The sequence below is a fragment of the Poromitra crassiceps genome (genome assembly GCF_964638095.1).
Source record: "Poromitra crassiceps genome assembly, chromosome: 4".
NCBI classification, from domain to species: Eukaryota; Metazoa; Chordata; class Actinopteri; order Beryciformes; family Melamphaidae; genus Poromitra; species Poromitra crassiceps.
In genome coordinates this window covers 66262114-66284801 of record NC_139626.1, presented here as the reverse complement: position 1 = coordinate 66284801, position 22688 = coordinate 66262114, and the positions used below count along the sequence as shown (strand labels likewise).

The 22688-nt window shown below is 41.0% G+C and overlaps 2 protein-coding genes across 2 annotated transcripts in view; both read left to right on the top strand.

Moving 5' to 3' along the window:
• LOC310774940 (NLR family CARD domain-containing protein 3-like) overlaps positions 1 to 18733 on the top strand; it is a gene marked incomplete at its 3' end in the record, with an annotated part of 44275 nt that extends 25542 nt beyond the window's left edge. Inside the window, exons 3-5 of the mRNA XM_083635030.1 lie at positions 15458 to 15689; positions 16516 to 17938; positions 18685 to 18733. Coding sequence (XP_083491156.1) covers positions 15458 to 15689; positions 16516 to 17938; positions 18685 to 18733 — 1704 coding nt within the window. The remainder of the gene's footprint in view (positions 1 to 15457; positions 15690 to 16515; positions 17939 to 18684) is intronic.
• LOC310775420 (NACHT, LRR and PYD domains-containing protein 3-like) overlaps positions 1 to 22688 on the top strand; it is an 888839-nt gene that overhangs the window by 130200 nt on the left and 735951 nt on the right. The window contains exon 7 of the mRNA XM_083635567.1: positions 19142 to 19315. Within this exon, the coding sequence (XP_083491693.1) occupies positions 19142 to 19315 (174 nt within the window). The remainder of the gene's footprint in view (positions 1 to 19141; positions 19316 to 22688) is intronic.

Below are 22688 nucleotides of genomic sequence, written 5' to 3'. Positions count from 1 at the left end.
TTAACATGTTGGGTAAAATCTAGGCTAGAAACAAGGTCCATAAATTCCATTGCTCGGGAATCTGAGCAGTCATTGACATGTAGGTTAAAATCACCAAGTAGAATCACTCTGTCGTATTTGAGATGAGCCATTGCTAATAATTCAGAAAGCTCGGGTAAAAAATTTGGAATGTGCTTTGGGGGTCTATAAATGGTTAATGCCAGGATGTGCTGTTGAGCTTTAATAACCATGGACAAATATTCAAAAGTTAAGAAATCGCCAAAAGAGCATTTGGTGCAGGTAAAATCGTTTGAGAAAATGGCCGCTATTCCACCACCTCTCTTTTCCTCCCTAGCAGAGAATAAAAAGCTATAGCCAGGGGGGCACGCCTCTATAAGCGTCGCTGAGGCTGTGGACGAGAGCCAGCATTCAGTAAGAAATAAAAACTGTAGACCAAAATCAGAGATGAGATCATTGATATAAAAACATTTGCTAGAAAGTGATCTAATGTTCAATAATGCAAACTTAAAAATGTCTGAGGAGGAGGTGAGATCAGGCTTACTTTTTCGAATTTGCACAAGATTTTCTAATGTAGAAAAACAAGTGGGTTTAGCACACGATTGTTTGCAGGGTGGCCTGTTATTTATCATAACTGGAATGGTGGAGAAACCCTCTCCACCATTTATTGTTTCATTGTTACAGGAGTTTTCACTTGAGGAGAAATCAGCAGGACCCTGGGAGGGATCCTCGTAACAGTAGGTGGGAGCAGTTTCTATAGTGGGGTCATGCTGAGATATGTGTCAGTCAGAGTTGAAAGCAATGTGTTGGATGAGATTTTTTGTGAGTGTTTTTACACCCTTAATATTTGGGTGCAGGCCATCTGGTTTAAAAAGTTCTGGTCTGGACCAGAAGTGATCAAAGTGACTGATAAAGCCACACCCAGTCGCAGTGCAGAACGTTTTAACCCATTCATGGAGACCAAAGAGACGGCTAAAACGTTCAGAATTTAGTGAGAGTGTAGGAATGGGGCCGGAAAAGACACAGGTTTTGCCAAGACTTTGGATTGTAATGGCAAGAGATTCAAGCTTTGTGCGGAATATAACTGATTGTTTATTTCTGGTGTCATTTGTACCGACGTGGATAATGAGTGTGTGAACTGAGGGATGGAGATCACATAGGACTGGGGTGAGTTCAGTAATATCATCAATTTTACCACCAGGAAGGCAGTAAGTGATGGCACATGGAAGTTCAACAGATCTAATGATCGAGTCTCCAAGGATCAGGATTTCTGGCTGGCTGTTCTTACAGCCCCCTCTGAAAACGCTGAGTTTAGGATGGAGAAGCGGTTGCAACTGATTCATGTCATTGGTTTCAGCTGGGAGCGGAGATGCACTGCTAGTGACGTCACCGCTGGCCACAGCAGAGTCCAGGGGTGTGACGGACAGGTGGGCCACGGGCTGCGGGCTCACGGAGAAGCACACGGAGTTGGGGTTTGGGGGAGATGGCGGGGACGTAAGTCGAGAGCGTTTTGTCTGTGCTATTGGAGGTGACTCTGGGTGGATACGCCGCTTCCTCTTCGCCTTGGAGTGGGCCAGAGACGGGGCAGGCTGTTTCGGGGAAAACAGCAAGCTGGTAGCACTAGCCGCTACGACTGTAGCACTAGCCGCTACCACATTAGCACTAACAGGTGTCACGGCTAGCTCTGCAAGTGGAGCAAAAGCGTTTGATAACGGGAAAAACTCCTCGTCACCGCTGGGAGAAAACAATGGGAGAGAGACCCGTCTCCCGCTCCTCACCACATCTGCCCAAGATGGACCAGGAGTAGGACTTCCAGGGTTATGGGTAGCGTCCCCTTGCAGACCAGCCAAGCGGGAGGAGAGTTGGTTTTGCCGCTGGAGGACATCATGGAGGAGGGATTCGATTGATTGGATTTCAGACCTCACACTGGACAACTCAACTGGGGTAAGTGGAGGCATGCTGTGGATAGAGAAGAAAAGCTGCCAGTACACAGAACTATGGGCAGTGGGAAATGTTGTTGCTGTTGATGGCAAGGCTAGCAGGGCGCTAACAGCTGTTAGCTGCTAGGCTCAGCGGCTGCGGGACTTACTCGCGAGGGCTCAGTTAAGAGCCCACTGCGATGATCAGGTATGGCAATGGTATTTGTATACAAATGGCGAACTTCACAGGATTAAAACATACCGGGACGGGCCCAGAAATGGGCCCGCTGTTGAGGTTTGGAGTCGTAGCAGTAGCCGAGGTGGTCCCCGGTCAGGTAGATGGGACCGGTAGTCCAGTCCCGGGCCAGCGAGTTGATGTGAGCTAGCTCTTGATAGCTTGGTCCGGTTTGCTTAGCTCAGACTCCGGTATGGCGATGAGTCCGTTGCACTACCTCGGGCAGTAGACCTGGGCTAAAGACAAGCCCCGCCACCGCCCAAGGCAGGCACTTTACAGTATGTTAGAGTGTTCAAGGCTCTGGGAGATCAGAGATTTCCTTGCTCTAGCTAGTAGACTACGGGATCCTGCCCGGGAGCTTCCGTAGGATCAGTTAGCTTAGGCTGGCTAAAAACAAGCCAAAGTAGCTTTTGAGCTAACGTAGTCCAGAGTTGGCGGGAGTCAGAAAAGAATAAAATCCAAATATGCAATCGCTAAGACAACACGCCCGATCTGAGTATCAGGTATGATACAACAGGATAATTAGAAGCGAAACGTAAAATTGTTGCTTTAAACCAAATAAAAAGGCTGAAACAAAGCAGAGCGAGACAGAGCTTTTTTTGCGGTTGCCACAAACACGCGCATGCGCAATCAGTAGTCCCTAGTAGTCCACGTAGTTAAATTAATTAACACGTGTCAATTAATTTAGCAGTGTGATGAAGAGCCATTCTACAGAGACCAATACTATCTGAGGCCTTCTCACAGTCCTCTTGGGAAAATGTGTGTGCACTGGGCATTGTGGTTATCTGGAACACGCTGCACTGTTTCAAGGCTTCAGGCCGAGGGGGGGGGGGGGGGGGGGATCTCAGTGTCTGTTCACAAAACATTACCTTTTCGCTTGGCAATAAGAGTTTTCCAGGCTAAGTAATCACTTTTCCTAAAAAAAAGACATAACTTCTATCTCACAGTACTGTAATAATGCAAAAAAGTACTTTTACTCTGTGTGCATTGCATGTACATAATGTGTGCAGTGCGATTCTCTTGCTAAAACAATGGTTTGTCGAACAGCTGTAGCATACAAATTTTCATGTGTGTCATCACTTATCTGTTCATCATTGGTGTCTTTGGAGAAAGTTCTGCTGTGATTCCTCCACCCTCAACTGGCTTGCGTCTCCGGCCGTGTCAGTCTCTCCCCGTCATTGACCAGCGCCTCACACCTTCTCCGTTCCGTCCTGATTCACGTCCCTTGAGTCCTCTCTGCTGTTAAACTGTCCAGGTCGGTAAACACACAGCGCATTGTTCATATGCCAAGGGCAGATGTTGTCCTGCTGGCGTCAACCTCGGGCCAAGCCTATGGATCGGAAACTCAACGGCAGTTATAAATTCTTTTACAGCAAGCAAACCACTCATGATGCATTTCTGTGGCCCGTCACACCGGTGTTTTCAAACACTTACACGGAAGGGAGAGATTTTACTCTCTCCCATTGCTGGCCGCTAGCTGCGGTGTTCAGGGCTGTAGTGGTGGCTGCGGTACAGATGTTGCTGCCGTTGGTTCCCTGGCTGAAGCCTGGAGTGCTGATGGTCTGCGCTTGAGCCTGGACTGCTGGTGGTCTGCAGTGCACTTGAGCCTGGCGCTGAATCTCAGTCTGCTGCTGGTGGTGGTGAGGCGTGGCCAATTCCAGGTTGAGACCTTTAAAGGTCCCAATTCGTGCAGCTGTAACCTCTTAAAAACGTGTGTCTCTGGTCCATAAAACATGATTCTGGATTAATTTGTCGAAAATATAGCAACCCCGTTTGTTGTGACGGAGTTCTCACTTCCTCATCTCGTCGCTTCCCAAGAACGGTCTGTTTCTATAATATATTCAGAACTAACAGTTCCCATTGGCCGCTGAGGGAGGAATCAGATTAGCGTCTGTGGACCAGCACGCTAGGTTGCGAGTTATCATTAACTTAACGGTTACTACGCTAAAGAGGACATCTCAAAATGCCTAGACTTACCGAATGCACCTCTGCAGTTGCTGGATCACGTACAGTTGGCGTCGCTCCAGCTAGAAGTGTTAATTTTGTGGCTATAGACAAAATGGTGCAGGTAGCTTGTGTGAGAGAGACCCGCGCAGTATGCGTGAGGAAGCTTGTGACGTCCCAAATCCCCCTCTGGGCAAACGAAGCGTTTGGGGGTGTGGCTTGGAGGAGACTGCAGGGGGAAGCTGGATAAGGACAAATCCAACTGTGGCAGTTCTGAGCTTGTGACAACTCATTACAGGGAGGGCTGACAGCAGTATATATGCATTTACAAGTAAAAACAGCTTTTGCACGGAATGGGACCTTTAAGACACATTAAGAGACACTAGCGAAAATTATCTGTCCTCACATGATAAATAAAAGTGTATGTATGTATGTATTGCTTCTGGCTTTGACAGCAATATAGGAGAATACTGTCCTTTCTGTTCCCCGTCATAATAAATGTGTTGTTGTTGTTCTCTGTGGTTTTATTCAAAACCACTTAGACCATAACTTTTATACAGTCTATATTCCCTCTAAATGTGGCGTGTAGGTCCGCTTGAGATAATTGTGCTTTCCTGGTGTGTATTTAGACCCCTGCAAATACAAACCCATAGCTCATTATGAGCTTTCTCTAAACAACTGTACCCCCTTGTCTGTGCGAAATCAAAACCAATACCCCCTTGTGGTATTACCAATAAAAAACAAAACAACAACCAATCCCTCTTTTGTGGGCAGGAATGGGTTAAAATAAAACCCACTGTGGATCCACATAACAAAATAAACAGCCCCGCTTGTCCCCTGCCGGCCGGCCTATCTACACACATATGAACGTTTAAGCCCCAAAATAAAAAGTTTAATTTGTGATTTTTCTTCCTCTAATGAGCCTCACTGCTCATTGTTTTTTTTTTCCTGTTTCACCCTCTCTGTTTCACCCACACTCTCCCCTTTTTTTTCTTTTTTTTTCTTTTTTTTTCAAAGGAAAGAGACCTTTTGAAAACAACTTTTCTTTTTTCTTTTTTTTGTAAATGAATGGTAAGAATTTTCCCAATGCTTTGAATTTGTAATTGTATCCCTTCTATTATAACTACATATAATTTATACCTCCTTTTGCAAAACTCAGGTCTGGGTATGTGTTTTTTTTCCCCACTTTATACTGCAGTTTTTGACGCTAAGTAATACCTTTCAACCCGCGTCTTACTGTTTGTCCGTCGATCAAACAGGCCGGTTTTTTTCTCTAAACCTTGCCCAAAACGAGACGGCTCTAGTAAGGTCCCCTTACGCGTGCGCTCCCTCCTAACGCAACGCCTCACCCTCTAGGCAGTGAGTATATCCGTACGGCAATAGTGAGTTTTATCTAATATTATCTCACGCGAGCATCCCCAGGATACCATCGCACTCCCCTCAAAGGCAAAAGATTGCCCAGGCAGAAGTTACATCCGTTTTCCACTACACAATCCCCCAGACCTGTAGCTTTTAGCAGTAGTTACAATTGTCTATGTTTTAAAACCAATTGTATAACATTATTCTAAATTTGACAGCTACTCAATTTGACATAAAATTGATCAATCAACATTGCATTCAGTGTGTATTTGCCTCACCAGGTTCCGTAGATCACAGCGCTGGGCTACGTCCCTCCGCATGTCGACCCCTGCTCTCTTAGAATTAAGCGAGGTTTCAGGTCCAACTCTGGCAGGAGGTTATCACCAGTCGACATGCCAGAGGTCCGCATCCCACACGTGAGATCCCATGGACGAGCCCCCAAGTGTGATGGAAAAATTGCTGCAATGCCCTGCTGATTCATCAATAATGAGATATCCATTTTTAGTGTTCTTAGGAGGTTTTATTCCACAATAACATCTGTGCACAGAGGTCTCTTCCCGACCACGTTGTCATGAAAGAGCCCCGAATCATTGTTTACAAGACATCATATACTGAAACTATGATACCCGCCCCCCACCCTGGAGGGCAGTACTTTTCCATTCATTCAACCTCTCTCCAACTCAGTATATTTCCTGCTGACCGTCTCTTTTGAAGACTTATGTGAATTATGCTCCTTGTTGTAATAATTTTCACTGGCCGTACTATGTTGTGTTTTGCAACCAGGTCATTGTTTTTGTTTCAAGCCCGGTCACTTGGGTTATATTACTGCCATGGCTGATGATGACGTCACTCTGTTTGCCGTAAACGATGTCATAAAATCAAGGAGCTGAAGCTGTCGCAAAAAGTAATATACGGTAGGAGGGTAAAATAAAATAAAATAAATGGTGAATGAAACATAATTATGTGTAATGTTAATTACTATGAACTAAATGATAGGTCCTATATATATATATACATTAAAGAGGGGAGAAGAAGAAAAAAGAAAAGAAAAAATGCATCTACATTTATTTGGTTTGGTTTTATTTGTCTGATTATTATTCTTTTTTTGTTTTTCCCTCCCTTCTTCATGAGCTATGCAGACTGAGCTGTGCTTTTGTTTTATGATGCAGCCTGAATGTGTGCTGCTGTTCTGTTCTCTCTGTGTGTGTGTGTGTGTGTGTGTGTGTGTGTGTGTGTGTGTGTGTGTGTGTGTGTGTGTGTGTGTGTGTGTGTGTGTGTGTGTGTGTGTGTGTGTGTGTGCGCGCGCTATGGCTCTCCTGCCTTACTCACCCAGGCCTTTCCCCTGCCCCACTCTACCCTGCTATCATTCATATCCTCTCTGATTTATAATTGATACTGCGAAAGGATTAAAAATAGTGCACTTGAATATAAGGAGCCTCCTCCCTAAAATTGATTTAATCAAAGTCTGGGTTGCTCAGTATAAACCTGATATACTTACTTTCTCTGAAACATGGTTGCACTGTAAAATTTGTGATAATGAGATCAAACTTGATAATTATGTATTATACAGGGCTGACAGGGGTACAAGAGGAGGAGGCGTGGCTATATATGTCTCATCTCATTTTATATCTGAACTTGCCATACCTAAAGTACTCCCTTTGTTTTTTGAATGTCTCTTTGTTAGGCTAAAACTTAATGAAAATAAACATATCATTGTTGGTAGTATTTATAGGCCTCCACCTGTTCATCCTAATTCATCTAAATGTATAATATCTACCCTCACTTCATTTGAACACCCATGTGAAATGATTATTTTAGGTGACTTTAACAGTAATTGGCTTGATCGCTCCTCTTCAAATGACAAAAATCTGTTAAAAAGTATACATTTAACTCAGTTGATCAAAGAGCCTACCAGAGTTAATGACAGATCTAACTCATTATTAGACTGGGTTCTTGTCACCCATCCAGACAGAATAATAAAATCAGGCGTTCTATCGGACTGCTTTAGTGATCATTCCGCTATCTTTTGTGTTTGGAAAATCAAATTTATTAACCTTCCTCCAAAATGCATTCGAGTTAGACAATGCAAGAACATAAATTATGATAATTTTATAAATGATTTAATTGGCATAAACTGGGACAGATTTCAACTTATCCCATATGTTGAAGAAGCTTGGAATTACTTTTACTCTGAAGTCACAAGAATTATTGATAACCACGCCCCCTGGAGGGAAATTAAAGTCAAAGGTAGTCATTTGCCCTGGATCAGTTCTGACCTCATCAATCTTTTTAAACAGCGCGACAAAGTTTGGAAGACCTACAGGGAAACTAAGGATCCTGCTGTTAAGGAGAAATATAAATCTTTAAGGAACTTATGTAAGTCAAAAACACGCAATGCTAAATCTAGCTTTTACAAAAAACATCTCTCTGAAGATCTGCACAACCCAAAACAGTTCTGGAAAAGAATAAATAATATCCTCAATAAGTCAAATAAAAACACCAATACTCATATCCAAGTCAACAACAACATCATTCATGACCCATTCATCATTTCAAATGTCCTTAATCAGCATTTCTCCTCAATAGGTAGTTCCTTAGTGTTTGACTCGCCTATGGCATGTGACTCTCTCAGCAACCCTACAAGTTCATTTTCTTTTCGAAAAATATTACCTGTTGAAGTTGAATATGTAATTAATAATTTAAGGGATGACTGTGGATCTGGACCAGATGGCATTGAAATTAAGTTCATTAAGCTAGCTGCACATATCCTCATGTATCCACTTTGTGACCTATTTAATTTGTCATTATCATCTTGTGCACTCCCTTCCAGTTGGAAATGTGCTGTAGTGACTCCACTTCATAAGGGTGGTGACTCCCATGATATCAACAACTACCGTCCAATTTCTATAATCAACTCTGTAGCTAAAATCTTTGAGAAATTAATCTTCAATCAATTATCACGCTATGTTACGGATTACAATATTTTATCTTCCTGCCAGTCTGGTTTCAGACCGAACTACTCAACAACCACAGCTCTTGTCAAATTTACCAATGATGTGTTCACTGCTTCTGAGAGTGGCAAACTCACTGGCGCAATTTTCCTTGACTTAACCAAGGCGTTCGACATTGTCGACCACTATTTACTTCTCGATAAACTCTATGCCATCGGTGCTTCTCAAAACACTTTACTTTGGTTTAACTCTTATCTCCACAATAGACGCTCATGTGTCAGTTTCAATGGAAGCCAATCAGACTATTTAATTGTTGAGAAGGGAGTGCCACAGGGTTCGTCTCTTGGACCACTCCTCTTTTCTATTTTTATTAATGATCTTCATAAAATCTGCTCTGAGTGTCAAGTACAATTATATGCTGATGACACAGTCATTTACACATCTGGTGTTAACAGGTCGCTTATCGAAGCATCATTGCAACTTGAGTTTGCCTCTATCCAAAGATGGTTCTCATCTAACAAATTACTGTTGAACAAAAAAAAATCATGTAGCATGCTGTTCGGTATCAGACCACCTGATTCACCAGATCTGGTTGTTTCCTTTATTGATGGATCACCCCTCGAACATGTGAACACTTTCAAATACCTTGGTATCTGGCTTGATCCATTGCTTTCTTTTAAAGATCATATTCAATCTACGATAAACAAACTAAGTCGTAACTTGGGTATACTGTATCGCTCCATAAACTGTTTTACTTTTCAGATGAGGAAAAGAATTGTTATGCAATTGTTACTGCCTATACTTGATTATGTTGATATTGTCTATCAGAATACATTTGAAACATATTTGCAACCTCTCAATGTTATTTACAATAGCCTCTGTAGATTTATTTTAAGGTGTCCATTTCGAACTCACCACTGTTCCATGTACGAATCTTTAAACTGGTTACCCCTCTCAGCTAGAAGACAGTACCATTGGCTTCAATTCATTTTTAAATGCATTCACTTCAATTATCCCTCCTACTTAAAACAACACCTAATTCCATACACTTCTTCATATTCCCTTAGACATACGCATCAACCTTTCTTTTTTATCCCTAGAACTAATAAAGAAATTGGCAGACGTGCATTTAAATTCAAAGCTCCTTCTGATTGGAACAACCTGCCCAATACCCTTAGAACAATCCACTCATTTCACCTCTTCAAAAACTCACTAGTAGCATTCCTCAAAACACCATGCTGCTGCTTTTAATGGTATTGTCTTCTTGCCCCTTATTACTGCTTGTTTGGTCACTCTGTTTGAATCGTTAGTGCATTGTGCAATGTTTGTATAATATCTATGAGTATGTGTGTATGGTATATATGTATATACATGCATGTGTAAATATGTACATACGGTATATGTGTATGTGCGTGGATATATACGGATATATATAATATAATATGGTATATATAGAAATATATAATATAATATATATAGTACAGTATGTGTGTATTGTATATATATGTGTATAATATGCATAATACTATCTCGCTCTATCAACTTCTTACTTTTTTTTTTTTTTGTAGGTTGTTGTGGGTTACGGCAGTGTGTGGGTGGGTCGGTGAATGGAGCCTCCGTGTGCTGTGTGTTGTATGTTTGTTCATGTTGCATTGTTCTGTTTTTGTGTTGGACCCCCTTGAAAACGAGATGGTGCATCTCAAGGGGCTATCCATTAAATAAATTTCTTAAATTTCTATATTTCCATGACGTCAATAGTTAATCTGATGTTCACAAGACATAACAATCCACTCTATTCCCACAGACACTTACATGTTCTCCCTGTACAGCAATCTTCTGCAATGATGAAGAACATAATTCACAAAATACATCTTAGAAGGACATAGTTCATAATCAATCAATCAATAAACACTCGATCAATAATTTGCTATCACAGGTTCTCCATGGGTAGACTTTGTCGTCCTTGTAGTCCATCGTATCCCTTCTGAATTTCTTAATCTTGGTCATGTGAGTGGTTTCTCTGTACTTGGAGATTGTAGCTTTCAGTTCTTTCAGGAGATCAAGACATTACCATCCATTATATAAGTACATGTAGATAAATACTTGTGCACACACACACACACACACACACACACACACACACACACACACTCTCTCTCTCTCTCTCTCTCTCTCTCTCTCACACTCACTCACTCACTCACCCACACACACACACACACACACACACACACACACACACACACACAGCACATCATGCAAGCATTACCTTGCTCTCCCCTCATAACCTCAAATATAGATCATAAAATATAGACTGTTACAGCTTTAGGGCCTGTGTCCACCTAGCGACGTTAAACGCTGGGAGTGCGCTGGGGAGCGCTGATCCCAGCGCACAATATACAAGGAAGCACTCTGAAACTAACCTTAGTTCAGTGCTGTAGTAGCTTGATAGCTGACAGCTAGCAAGCTAACAACACAGGTAGGCTACATTATTAAAAGCAGTAAGCACAACACTCACCAGAAATATTAAGTGTTTAGCCAATCTGCTCCCACAATTGAGCCTTTCTGTCTCTGTTGCGATAGTTTCTCCATATGATTATTTGCCAGAAAAAGAGCACCTGACACCAGCGTCTTTCTGAAAAGTTAAATTATTCTCAGCTGGAAGCGCTGGGAGCCGGCGCACAAAAATGGCGGAGCGCTCTGAAAATATACGCTGGGTGCAGCGCACTTTCTCTACACGTCCGTGTGCACCGGCATACGCTCTCCCCCCATTGGAAACAACTGAAAAAAGATGCTGGACCTGAGGAAAAGACGCTAGGTGGACACAGGCCCTTATACATCAAGTATATATCATCAAATGTATACAGACTGTTAGAGCTTTATACATCAAGTATAGATCATCAAATATATACAGACTGTTACAGCTTCATACATCAAGTATAGATCATCAAATATATACAGACTGTTACAGCTCTATACATCAAATATAGATCATCAAATATATACAGACTGTTACAGCTTTATACATCAAATATAGATCATCAAATATATACAGACTGTTACAGCTTTATACATCAAATATAGATCATCAAATATATACAGACTGTTACAGCTTTATACATCAAATATAGATAATCAATTATATACAGACTGTTACAGCTTTATACATCAAATATAGATCATCAAACTGTTACAGCTTTATACATAAAATATAGATCATCAATTATATACAGGCTGTTACAGCTTTATACATCAAATATAGATCATCAAATATGTGCAGACTGTTACAGCTTTATACATCAAATATAGATCATCAAATATATACAGACTGTTGCAGCTTTATACATCAAATATAGATCATCAATTATATACAGACTGTTACAACTTTATACATCAAATATAGATCATCAAATATATACAGACTGTTACAGTTTTATACATCAAATATAGATCATCAAATATATACAGACTGTTACAGCTTTATACATCAAATATAGATCATCAATTATATACAGACTTTTACAGCTTTATACATCAAATATAGATCATCAATTATATACAGACTGTTACAGCTTCATACAGATCATCAATTATATACAGACTGTTACAGCTTTATACATAAAATATAGATCATCAATTATATACAGGCTGTTACAGCTTTATACATCAAATATAGATCATCAAATATGTGCAGACTGTTACAGCTTTATACATCAAATATAGATCATCAAATATATACAGACTGTTGCAGCTTTATACATCAAATATAGATCATCAATTATATACAGACTGTTACAACTTTATACATCAAATATAGATCATCAAATATATACGGACTGTTACAGCTTTATACATCAAATATAGATCATCAAATATATACAGACTGTTACAGCTTTATACATCAAATATAGATCATCAATTATATACAGGCTGTTACAGCTTTATACATCAAATATAGATCATCAAATATATACAGACTGTTACAGCTTTATACATCAAATATCGATCATCAAATATATACAGACTGTTACAGCTTTATACATCAAATATAGATCATCAAATATATACAGACTGTTACAGCTTTATACATCAAATATAGATCATCAAATATATACAGACTGTTACATTACATTACATTACATTACATTACGTCATTTGGCAGACGCTTTTATCCAAAGCGACTTACAATAACACATTTTTTGTCAGCAATAGAGCAATCAACTATGGAGCACAGTCTATGACAACTACAACTTCTGAAGGAACAGTGGTACAAGTTTAGGTTAGTGGTACAAGGTTAGTTTTTTTTTTTTTTTATAAGGAAAGAGAGAGAACGAAGTTAGATCAAGAAGGGCCCAGATGGGAAAGAGAGAGAACGAAGTTAGATCAAGAAGGGCCCAGATGGAGCCTGAAAAGGTGTGTCTTTAGTCTTTTCCGAAAGATCGGCAGTGATTCAGCCGTCCTGACCGAAGGTGGAAGTTCGTTCCACCATTGAGGTGCCAGGGACGAGAAGAGTCGAGATCGGGATGAGCGACTTTTGAGCCCCCGTAGCGAAGGAGGGGCGAGGCGACCTGCACTGGTGGAGGAGCAAAGGGAGCGCTGAGAGGTTTGGAACCTGACCATGGATTGCAGGTACAGGGGAGCTGACTGGTGTACTGCCCTGTAGGCCAGTACCAGTGTCTTGAATTTGATGCGAGCCGAGATGGGAAGCCAGTGGAGCTCCTGGAAGAGGGGAGTGACGTGAGAGAATTTGGGTTGGTTGAATACCAGACGGGCTGCAGCGTTCTGAATAAGCTGAAGCGGTCGGATGTCGGTGGCAGGTAGGCCGGCCAGGAGCACGTTGCAGTAGTCCAGGCGGGAGGAGACAAGAGACTGGACCAGGAGTTGAGTCGCTTCTCTTGTCAGAAAGGGACGGATTTTGCGGATGTTGTAGAGAGAGAACCTACAGGAGCGTGCTGTAGCAGCTATGTTGGCAGAGCAAGACAGCTGGTTGTCAAGGATCACCCCAAGGTTCTTAGCTGTTTGGGAGGGAAGTACAGTGGTGTTGTCAATGGAGATGGAGAGATCTGCGAGAGGGCAGTCTTTTCCTGGGAGGAAGAGTAGCTCTGTCTTACCAAGGTTGAGCTTGAGGTGGTGGGCAGACATCCAGTCGCCAATGTCTTTGAGGCATGCAGAGATGCGAGCCTCGATTTGAGTGTCAGAGGGGGGGAAGGAAAGGAAAAGCTGGGTGTCATCAGCATAGCAGTGATAAGAAAAGCCATGAGAAGAGATCACATAGGCAAGAGATCTGATATAGAGAAGGAAAAGTAAAGGGCCCAGGACTGAGCCCTGGGGGACACCGGTGGTAAGAGGACAGGATCTGGAGAGGGACCCTCTCCATGAGACCTGGTATGAGCGGTTCGAGAGGTAGGAAGCAAACCAGGAGAGTGCAGAACCTGAAATGCCGAGGTCAGACAGAGTGGAAAGAAGGATTTGGTGGTTGACTGTATCGAAGGCAGCAGACAGGTCAAGGAGGACAAGAACAGAAGAGAGGGATGTTACAGCTTTATACATCAAATATAGATCATCAAATATATACAGACTGTTACAGCTTTATACATCAAATATAGATCATCAAATATATACAGACTGTTACAGCTTTATACATCAAATATAGATCATCAATTATATACAGACTGTTACAGCTTTATACATCAAATATAGATCATCAAACTGTTACAGCTTTATACATAAAATATAGATCATCAATTATATACAGGCTGTTACAGCTTTATACATCAAATATAGATCATCAAATATGTGCAGACTGTTACAGCTTTATACATCAAATATAGATCATCAAATATATACAGACTGTTGCAGCTTTATACATCAAATATAGATCATCAATTATATACAGACTGTTACAACTTTATACATCAAATATAGATCATCAAATATATACAGACTGTTACAGCTTTATACATCAAATATAGATCATCAAATATATACAGACTGTTACAGCTTTATACTTCAAATATAGATCATCAATTATATACAGACTTTTACAGCTTTATACATCAAATATAGATCATCAATTATATACAGACTGTTACAGCTTCATACAGATCATCAAATATATACAGACTGTTACAGCTTTATACATCAAGTATAGATCATCAAATATATACAGACTGTTATAGCTTTATACATCAAATATAGATCATCAAATATATACAGACTGTTACAGCTTTATACATCAAATATAGATCATCAATTATATACAGGCTGTTACAGCTTTATACATCAAATATAGATCATCAAATATATACAGACTGTTACAGCTTTATACATCAAGTATAGATCATCAAATATATACAGACTGTTACAGCTTTATACATCAAATATAGATCATCAAATATATACAGACTGTTACAGATGTATACATCAAATATAGATCATCAATTATATACAGGCTGTTACAGCTTTATACATCAAATATAGATCATCAAATATATAAAGACTGTTACAGCTTTATACATCAAATATAGATCATCAAATATATACAGACTGTTACAGCTTATACATCAAATATAGATCATCAATTATATACAGACTGTTACAGCTTTTTACATCAAATATAGATCATCAAATATATACAGACTCTTACAGCTTTATGGATCAAATATAGATCATCAATTATATACAGACTGTTACAGCTTTATACATGAAATATAGATCATCAAATATATACAGACTGTTACAGCTTTATGCATCAAATATTGATCATCAAATATATACAGACTGTTACAGCAGCATCATATTTATACCAAATATTTAAACTGTTAAAGCATTATACGAATAACCAAAAGTAAACAATACATCATCTTTCACCCTCAGTAGCTCTTTTATTTTATTGTATGATGACAGTGCTCTCACTTGCACCATGCATTCTGACCACCGATAAGAATTACATCAAGATAAGAGTTCAGTCATTGTTCAATCAATTGATGATAATGTGATCAAGATCTGCACTCTACTGAGTGCACTCTTCTAGTTAATATATTTTTCTGTTCCAGCTGCTTGAGGAGACCATTGTCACCTTTGTGAAGAAGGAGCTGAGAAGGTTCCAGAGGGTTCTGAGTCCAGATGAGGCAGAATGCTCAGAGAGTCAGAGGGAGGATGAGGAGGAGGTGGACGATGAGGAGGAACAGCAGAGGAGGAGCAGCAGCAGAGAGGCTTTTCTGAACATCACACTGCTCTTCCTGAGGAGAATGAAGCAGGAGGAGCTGGCTGAGGAGCTGCAGAGGAGTAAGAGTCTTTAACAGCTTTAACATCATGGAGAGAGAGAGGGGAGATGGTGGGAAATGGGTGAATCATGTCTGTTAGAACCTGTTTTGTTTTTGTTTTCAAGACAATGATGCCACCTATAGGTGAAAGATTGGCAAAAGAATATAGGAGCAAATCATTTGGGGCTCCCCGTCTAATTCATTTGAATCAGATGTGCCAGCCATAGCTGGAAGATGCCGTCGAGCCACAGTTCTCAACCGTAACAAACAAAACAAGAAACTATTTATTAGAGAGAACATTGAATTTGAGTTTGGCTTATTTTTATCTCATTTGACTTGTAAAGGCCTGTTTTATTATTCTGAATGCATTTGAGTCATTATTTGTTTGGAATAAGCCAAATAATCCATTCCAACAAGAACATTCCAGATCAACAAACTGAGTAGCCACCTTCATGTTGGAACTTTATGGCATATAGTGGATATAGTTTTAAATTAAAAAAAGCCATGACCATGTCCAAACTGCTGAAAACATAAACATTTGCCAAACAAGATCTATTCATTACAAGATAGAAAAGTAAATGAGCGAAATCCCTCTGGATAATCTGGTAAAATTATTAATTTGTTAATGTGATTGGAATATGCTGAACACAGTGGTGCACACTGGCAAACAAAAACAGCAGCACACCAGTTGTCTTTCACAATGAGCTGCACACAGTCAGGACCTATTTGTCCACTCACCAGTGATGAGCTGAAGAGATGTCATGGAGTGGAGATACACATTTACCAGCAAATGTTCACATTTCTCATGTTTACTGAAACATCTGCTCATTGTTCATTTGTTCTTTCAGAAACTCAACATCAACATCCACAACAACAACACAAATCCAGTCTGAAGGAGAAGTTTCAGTGTTTGTTTGAGGGGATTGCTAAAGCAGGAAACCCAACACTTCTGGATGAGATGTACACAGAGCATTACCTCACAGAGGGAGGGAGTGGAGAGGTCAATGATGAACATGAGGTCAGACAGATTGAAGCAGCATCCAGGAAATCAGCCAGACCAGAAACAACAATCAAATGTGACGACATCTTTAAACCCTTACCTGGAAGAGACAAACCAACCAGAACATTGATGACAAAGGGAGTGGCTGGCATTGGGAAAACCGTCTTAACACAAAAGTTTACTCTGGACTGGGCTGAAGACAAAGCTAACCAGGATATAGAGTTCATATTTCCATTCACTTTCCGAGAGCTGAATCTGCTGAAAGGGAAAAGGTTCTGCTTGGTGGAACTTCTTCATCACTTTTTTCCTGAGACCAAAGAAGCAGGAATCTGTAGGTTTGACAAGTTCCAGGTTGTGCTCATCTTTGACGGTCTGGATGAGTGTCGACTTCCTCTAGACTTCCAGAACAACGAGATCGTGACCGATGTCACAGAGTCGACCTCAGTGGACGTGTTGCTGACAAACCTCATCAAGGGGAAACTGCTTCCCGCTGCTCGCCTCTGGGTGACCACACGACCTGCAGCAGCCAATCAGATCCCTCCTGAGTGTGTTGACGTGGTAACAGAGGTGAGAGGCTTCACTGACCCACAGAAAGAGGAATACTTCAGGAAGAGATTCAGAGATGAGCAGCAGGCCATGAGAATCATCTCCCACATCAAGGCTTCACGAAGCCTCCTCATCATGTGCCACATTCCACTCTTCTGCTGGATCACTGCTAATGTTATGGAATATGTGTTGAGAACCAGTGAGATAGGAGAACTGCCCAAGACCCTGACTGAGATGTACATCCACTTCCTGGTGGTTCAGTCCAAACTGAACATCAAGTATCATGAGAGAGCTGAGACAGATCCACACATGATTCTTTCTCTGGGAAAACTGGCTTTTGAGCAGCTGGAGAAAGGCAACCTGATCTTCTATGAAGCTGACCTGAAAGAGTGTGGTATTGATATCAGAGCAGCTTCCGTGTACTCAGGAGTGTTCACACAGATCTTTAAAGAGGAGTGTGGGCTGTACCAGGACAAAGTATTCTGCTTTGTCCATCTGAGCATTCAGGAGTTTCTGGCTGCTGTTCATGTCATCATCTCATTCATCGACTCTGGTGTCAATCTGCTGTCAGAACCACAATCAACCTCCACACACAAATCTGTCAATCTGCTGTCAGAAAACCAGTCAGAAAATCAGTCATCCTCCACAGACAAATCTGTCAATCTGCTGTCAGAAAATCAGTCAACCTCCACAGACAAATCTGTCAATCTGCTGTCAGAAAACCAGTCAGAAAATCAGTCAACCTCCACAGACAAATCTGTCAATCTGCTGTCAGAAAACCAATCAACCTCCACAGACAAATCTGTCAATCTGCTGTCAGAAAACCAGTCAGAAAATCAGTCATCCTCCACAGACAAATCTGTCAATCTGCTGTCAGAAAATCAGTCAACCTCCACAGACAAATCTGTCAATCTGCTGTCAGAAAACCAGTCAGAAAATCAGTCAACCTCCACAGACAAATCTGTCAATCTGCTGTCAGAAAACCAATCAACCTCCACAGACAAATCTGTCAATCTGCTGTCAGAAAACCAGTCAGAAAATCTGTCAACCTCCACAGAAAAATCTGTCAATCTGCTGTCAGAAAACCAGTCGGAAAATCAGTCAACCTCCACAGACAAATCTGTCAATCTGCTGTCAGAAAACCAGTCAGAACATCAGTCAACCTCCCACACTGGTGACTATTCTGAATCAATGTCCAGCAAAGGGTTTATGAGTAAATGGCCATTCTCCCTTTTGAAGAAAGCAAAACAAAGAAGAAAGAAAAAAAACGAACAGCCAGGAGCCATGTTAGACGAGCATACGTTAGAAAATAAACCTGAAACTATCTTCTACCAGAGTGCCATGTTAGACGACCACACGTTAGAAAATGAACCCGATACTATCTTCTACCAGAGTGCTGTGGACAAGGCTTCACAGAGCGTAAATGGTCACCTTGATTTGTTCCTCCGCTTCCTCCTGGGTCTTTCACTAGAGACCAATCAGACTCTCCTACAAGGCCTGCTGCCACAGATAGGAAGTAGCTCACAGACCAATCAGGATACAGTCCAGTACATCAAGGAAAAGATCAGGGAGAATCCGTCTTCAGAGAGAATCATCAATCTGTTCCACTGTCTGAATGAGCTGAATGACCGGTCTCTTGTGAAGGAGATCCAAGACCACATCAATTTTGGAAGTCTCTCCACAGGCAAATTCTCCCCTACTGAGTGGTCGGCTCTGGCCTTCATCTTACTGTCATCAGAAGAAGAGTTGGATGAGTTTGACCTGAAGAAATACTCGGCTTCAGAGGAGGCTCTTCTGATGCTGCTGCCAGTGGTCAAAGCCTCCAATAAAGCTCTGTAAGTGCATACAAACTGGATAGATTCAATATACATGTATGTTGTGAGGAGGGAAATAAACATTTTCAATGTTGTTTTTTCATCACACTTCAGGCTGAGTGGCTGTCAGCTGTCAGAGAGAAGCTGTGAAGCTCTGGCCTCAGTTCTCAGCTCTCAGTCCTCTAGTCTGAGAGAGCTGGACCTGAGTAACAACGACTTGCAAGATTCATCAGTGAAGGTGCTCTGTGTTGGACTGCAGAGTCCACACTGTAGACTGGAGACTCTCAGGTCAGGATCACTGTTACTATTCAACAGACCGTTTAAATTCTGTTTTACATGCACATTAATATCAGAGAAAATACCTGAACTCTCATTTTCCTGCTGATGTGATGTGAAACCCAACATTCTTCTCTGAGAGAACATGTCATTCTTTTCTCACCTCAGTGCCTCTTGTTGAAATAGAAAAGTTCACCTGCAAAAACAGATATCTTCATTTGTACTTTTTAATATTTTTTTTAATACACTATAAATATTGCAGGCTTCACACGTTCCTTTCTAGTTGAACTGGTAGCGTTCATTTCTACTGTGCCTCGCTGGTTCCCCCTCGAGGTCTTGCCCGCTTCACGTGCTCTCGTATGCAGGTGGGCCGCGTGGCACCCCTCACCTCATTATAGTAATCAGATATTTTTGTATTTATATATATATATATATATTTAATATATTTCTATTATGAATCATGAGGTAATTAAAACATTTTCACTGAATCATCACATGAATCATCTAAACCATCTTTTATGTGCACTCCAAGGAGTATCAAACAGGTGTTGTTTCATTTTAAGAATGACATTTATATGTTTTTACAAATTAACTCTTCTTGAGTCAAGAACTAAAATGAAAAAACGAACCCGATGCTTGGGGCAACTTTTAATATTGGGGACAATAACAGTTTCTGCATTATCATAATTCATTTCTGAGCCACAGCTACTGATGAGAAAATCCAACATGTAAATATTTTTTAAAGAAGTTTACACTGAAAGATGGGATCTCTTTCTCAGAAAACCTGTATAAAATCATCAATCATAAACAATCAAAATAATAGTGCTGGGTGATATGGATGAAAATGTTATCACGATTCAAATTTCCATATAGGGTGATACAGCTTTATCACAATATACATATGCTGGCCTAAAATCATTTTCTTTGTATTATTATTTCAATAATACAAACAATACAATCCACCAACCAACATACAATAAACACACCCTTGAGTAATAGAGAACAATTAAAACAGGACACCATTAAAAATGACAGGACATAAAATATACACATATATATACACATACATACAACAAACATTAAACGAACAAAACAAAAAAGTAGTGATGATGACACTAAGGTTAGCCTTAATCTGTTAAAAAAATTTTTTATTGCAATCAGGGTTTATTAATCACATCACACTACAATTTCTCTCCATATATTTTCTACTTGCTTTTTTTATTATACAGAATTTAAATACCAAAACAATGCAAACAACTGGTACTTTAGTTGTATACACTTTTTTTTTTTTTTTTTTTTTTTTTTAGCAGCTTTTTTTTTTTTTTTTTTACCAACACACAAACAAAGCAAACAGGCTCATACACATGAGGACGAAAGAAAACAAAAGAAAACAAAAACCAAAACCAAAACAAATACATATATTCTTGACACTCAGTATTGTATTATACCACCAGTCGCACACCGTGGTCCCTATCGTTGCATCGGCGCTGTTTCTAGGCCGAGCGCCTGGCGCAGCCCAAATCAGTGGGCGTGGACCAGCGCACTTGATATCGTCGTGCTGGCGCTACACGCAGCCTAAAGCATTACAACCACACCTTTTAAGCGTAAAATTATGCACCGTCATGCTCATTGGATAACTGCAATAAACGAATCGCACGCTTGCCTTTTTAGCTCCAATTCCAGTGATCCCGCAAAACCAGACGAAAGCCAAACGCTCTGCCCCCCCCCCCCCTCCCTTCATCCAGTCTGACTGTCTGCATTATAGGCTATTATTCCATATTATTATGCTTCTCAAACCAATCTAACTGCAGTTTCAATACTGCAAGCATGTAAATACGCTACACTATAGCAAGATCAAAGTGAAAATAATGTTCTAAATGCATCAGCTAGAAAAATATAGCCTATTAGATTGGTGAAAGTTTGTCCAGAAAGATATAATTTTCTCTCGCCTGCTGCAGGAAGGATGATGCACATAAATATAGCCTACATTATGTAAAGTCATTGCATAAATGTGTTTTTATTGTAAAACTAAATGTGGAGTAGGGCCAAGTTATTGGAGCTGGACATCACAGTATAGCAGATGACAGTAGAAGCTTCCGAAGCGCGTTCCGCTGTCACTTATCTAAATCACGTTAAATCCACACAGGGTATATATAGGCTCAAGAGGACATATATGTTTCACATAGGGTGGTGTTTCATTTCGATGTTTTATTTGGTCCAATATTGAAATGTTCTACAATTGCAGGTTGTCTTACCATTACACATTATTTTAGATCTACCTTTTATATCTATTTCGGCTCATTTGGTTGCTATTTAGTAGCGAAATGGAGGACCCAATTGCATGCTGGGACAGGGACATTCACAGGCAGTAAACTTACAACTGCTATTTCCTATGGGAAGCTGGGTGCTGCTATGTGTTGTGTCTGTCTGAGCGAGGGAGTCAGAGAGAGAGAGAGAAGGGTGACAGAGAAGAGGCAGAAGAGCACTGGCGCACTGAATAGGCCTGGTTTCAGAGAGAGACAGAGAAGGGTGACAGGGGAGAGGCAGAAGAGCACTCCTTGACACTGGCGCACTGAATAGGCCTGCTTTTCAAAGGCGCAAAGCGCTAAATGTACGCCAGCTCGGAAGATAGCAGTACGCCGGTATTTAGCGCCGACATGCCCACTTTGGCCCATTCTGGGACTGCGCCACGCCCATTCGGCCTAAAGCGCATTTGGCAGCGTAAAGCCATATTGATATCGTCCCAAAACAGGCGCAAGGCACGTTTTTTTGCATTTAAGGCCCGTTTTAGCGCCGAAGGCCTGTGGGAGAATAGGGCCCCGTATCTATCTACATGCTTGCAGGACATCTCGTAGGCAAGTCACCCGTCGCCCCCAGCCTCACTGAGGTAGGCTAAAAATGGGTCCCAAATAACCAAAAATATATTAAGTGAGTTAGTTCTCAAGAACCTAAGTCTCTCCATCCGTATAACATAGGTCATATCCGTCAGCCACAATTGAAAAGAGGGTGAAGAGGGGGATTTCCATTCCTTCAAGATAAGTTTCTTGGCAACAGAGTCCGAGCAGCAGAAGATGGCGAGCTCTGCCTCTGGCTGAAGGGTTATTTTGTAGGCTTTAGAATACCAGTCAAATATTTTAGCCCAGAATCCTGTTAGTGAAGGGCAGAACCAAAAGGCATGAGATAGTGTGCTCTCCGACACCTGACACCTGTCAGACAGTGGCGAGATAGGGGATAGGGGGAAACCCAGCTGTGCCTTAAACTGCGCTGTTGGGTTGGTCCCACATGAGTCTCCTGCAAGAACATGATTTCCGCAGATAAAGACTTGAGGTGTCGGAAAATCTTCTCCCTCTTTGTAACCTGGCCAAGCCCCTTGACATTCCATGAG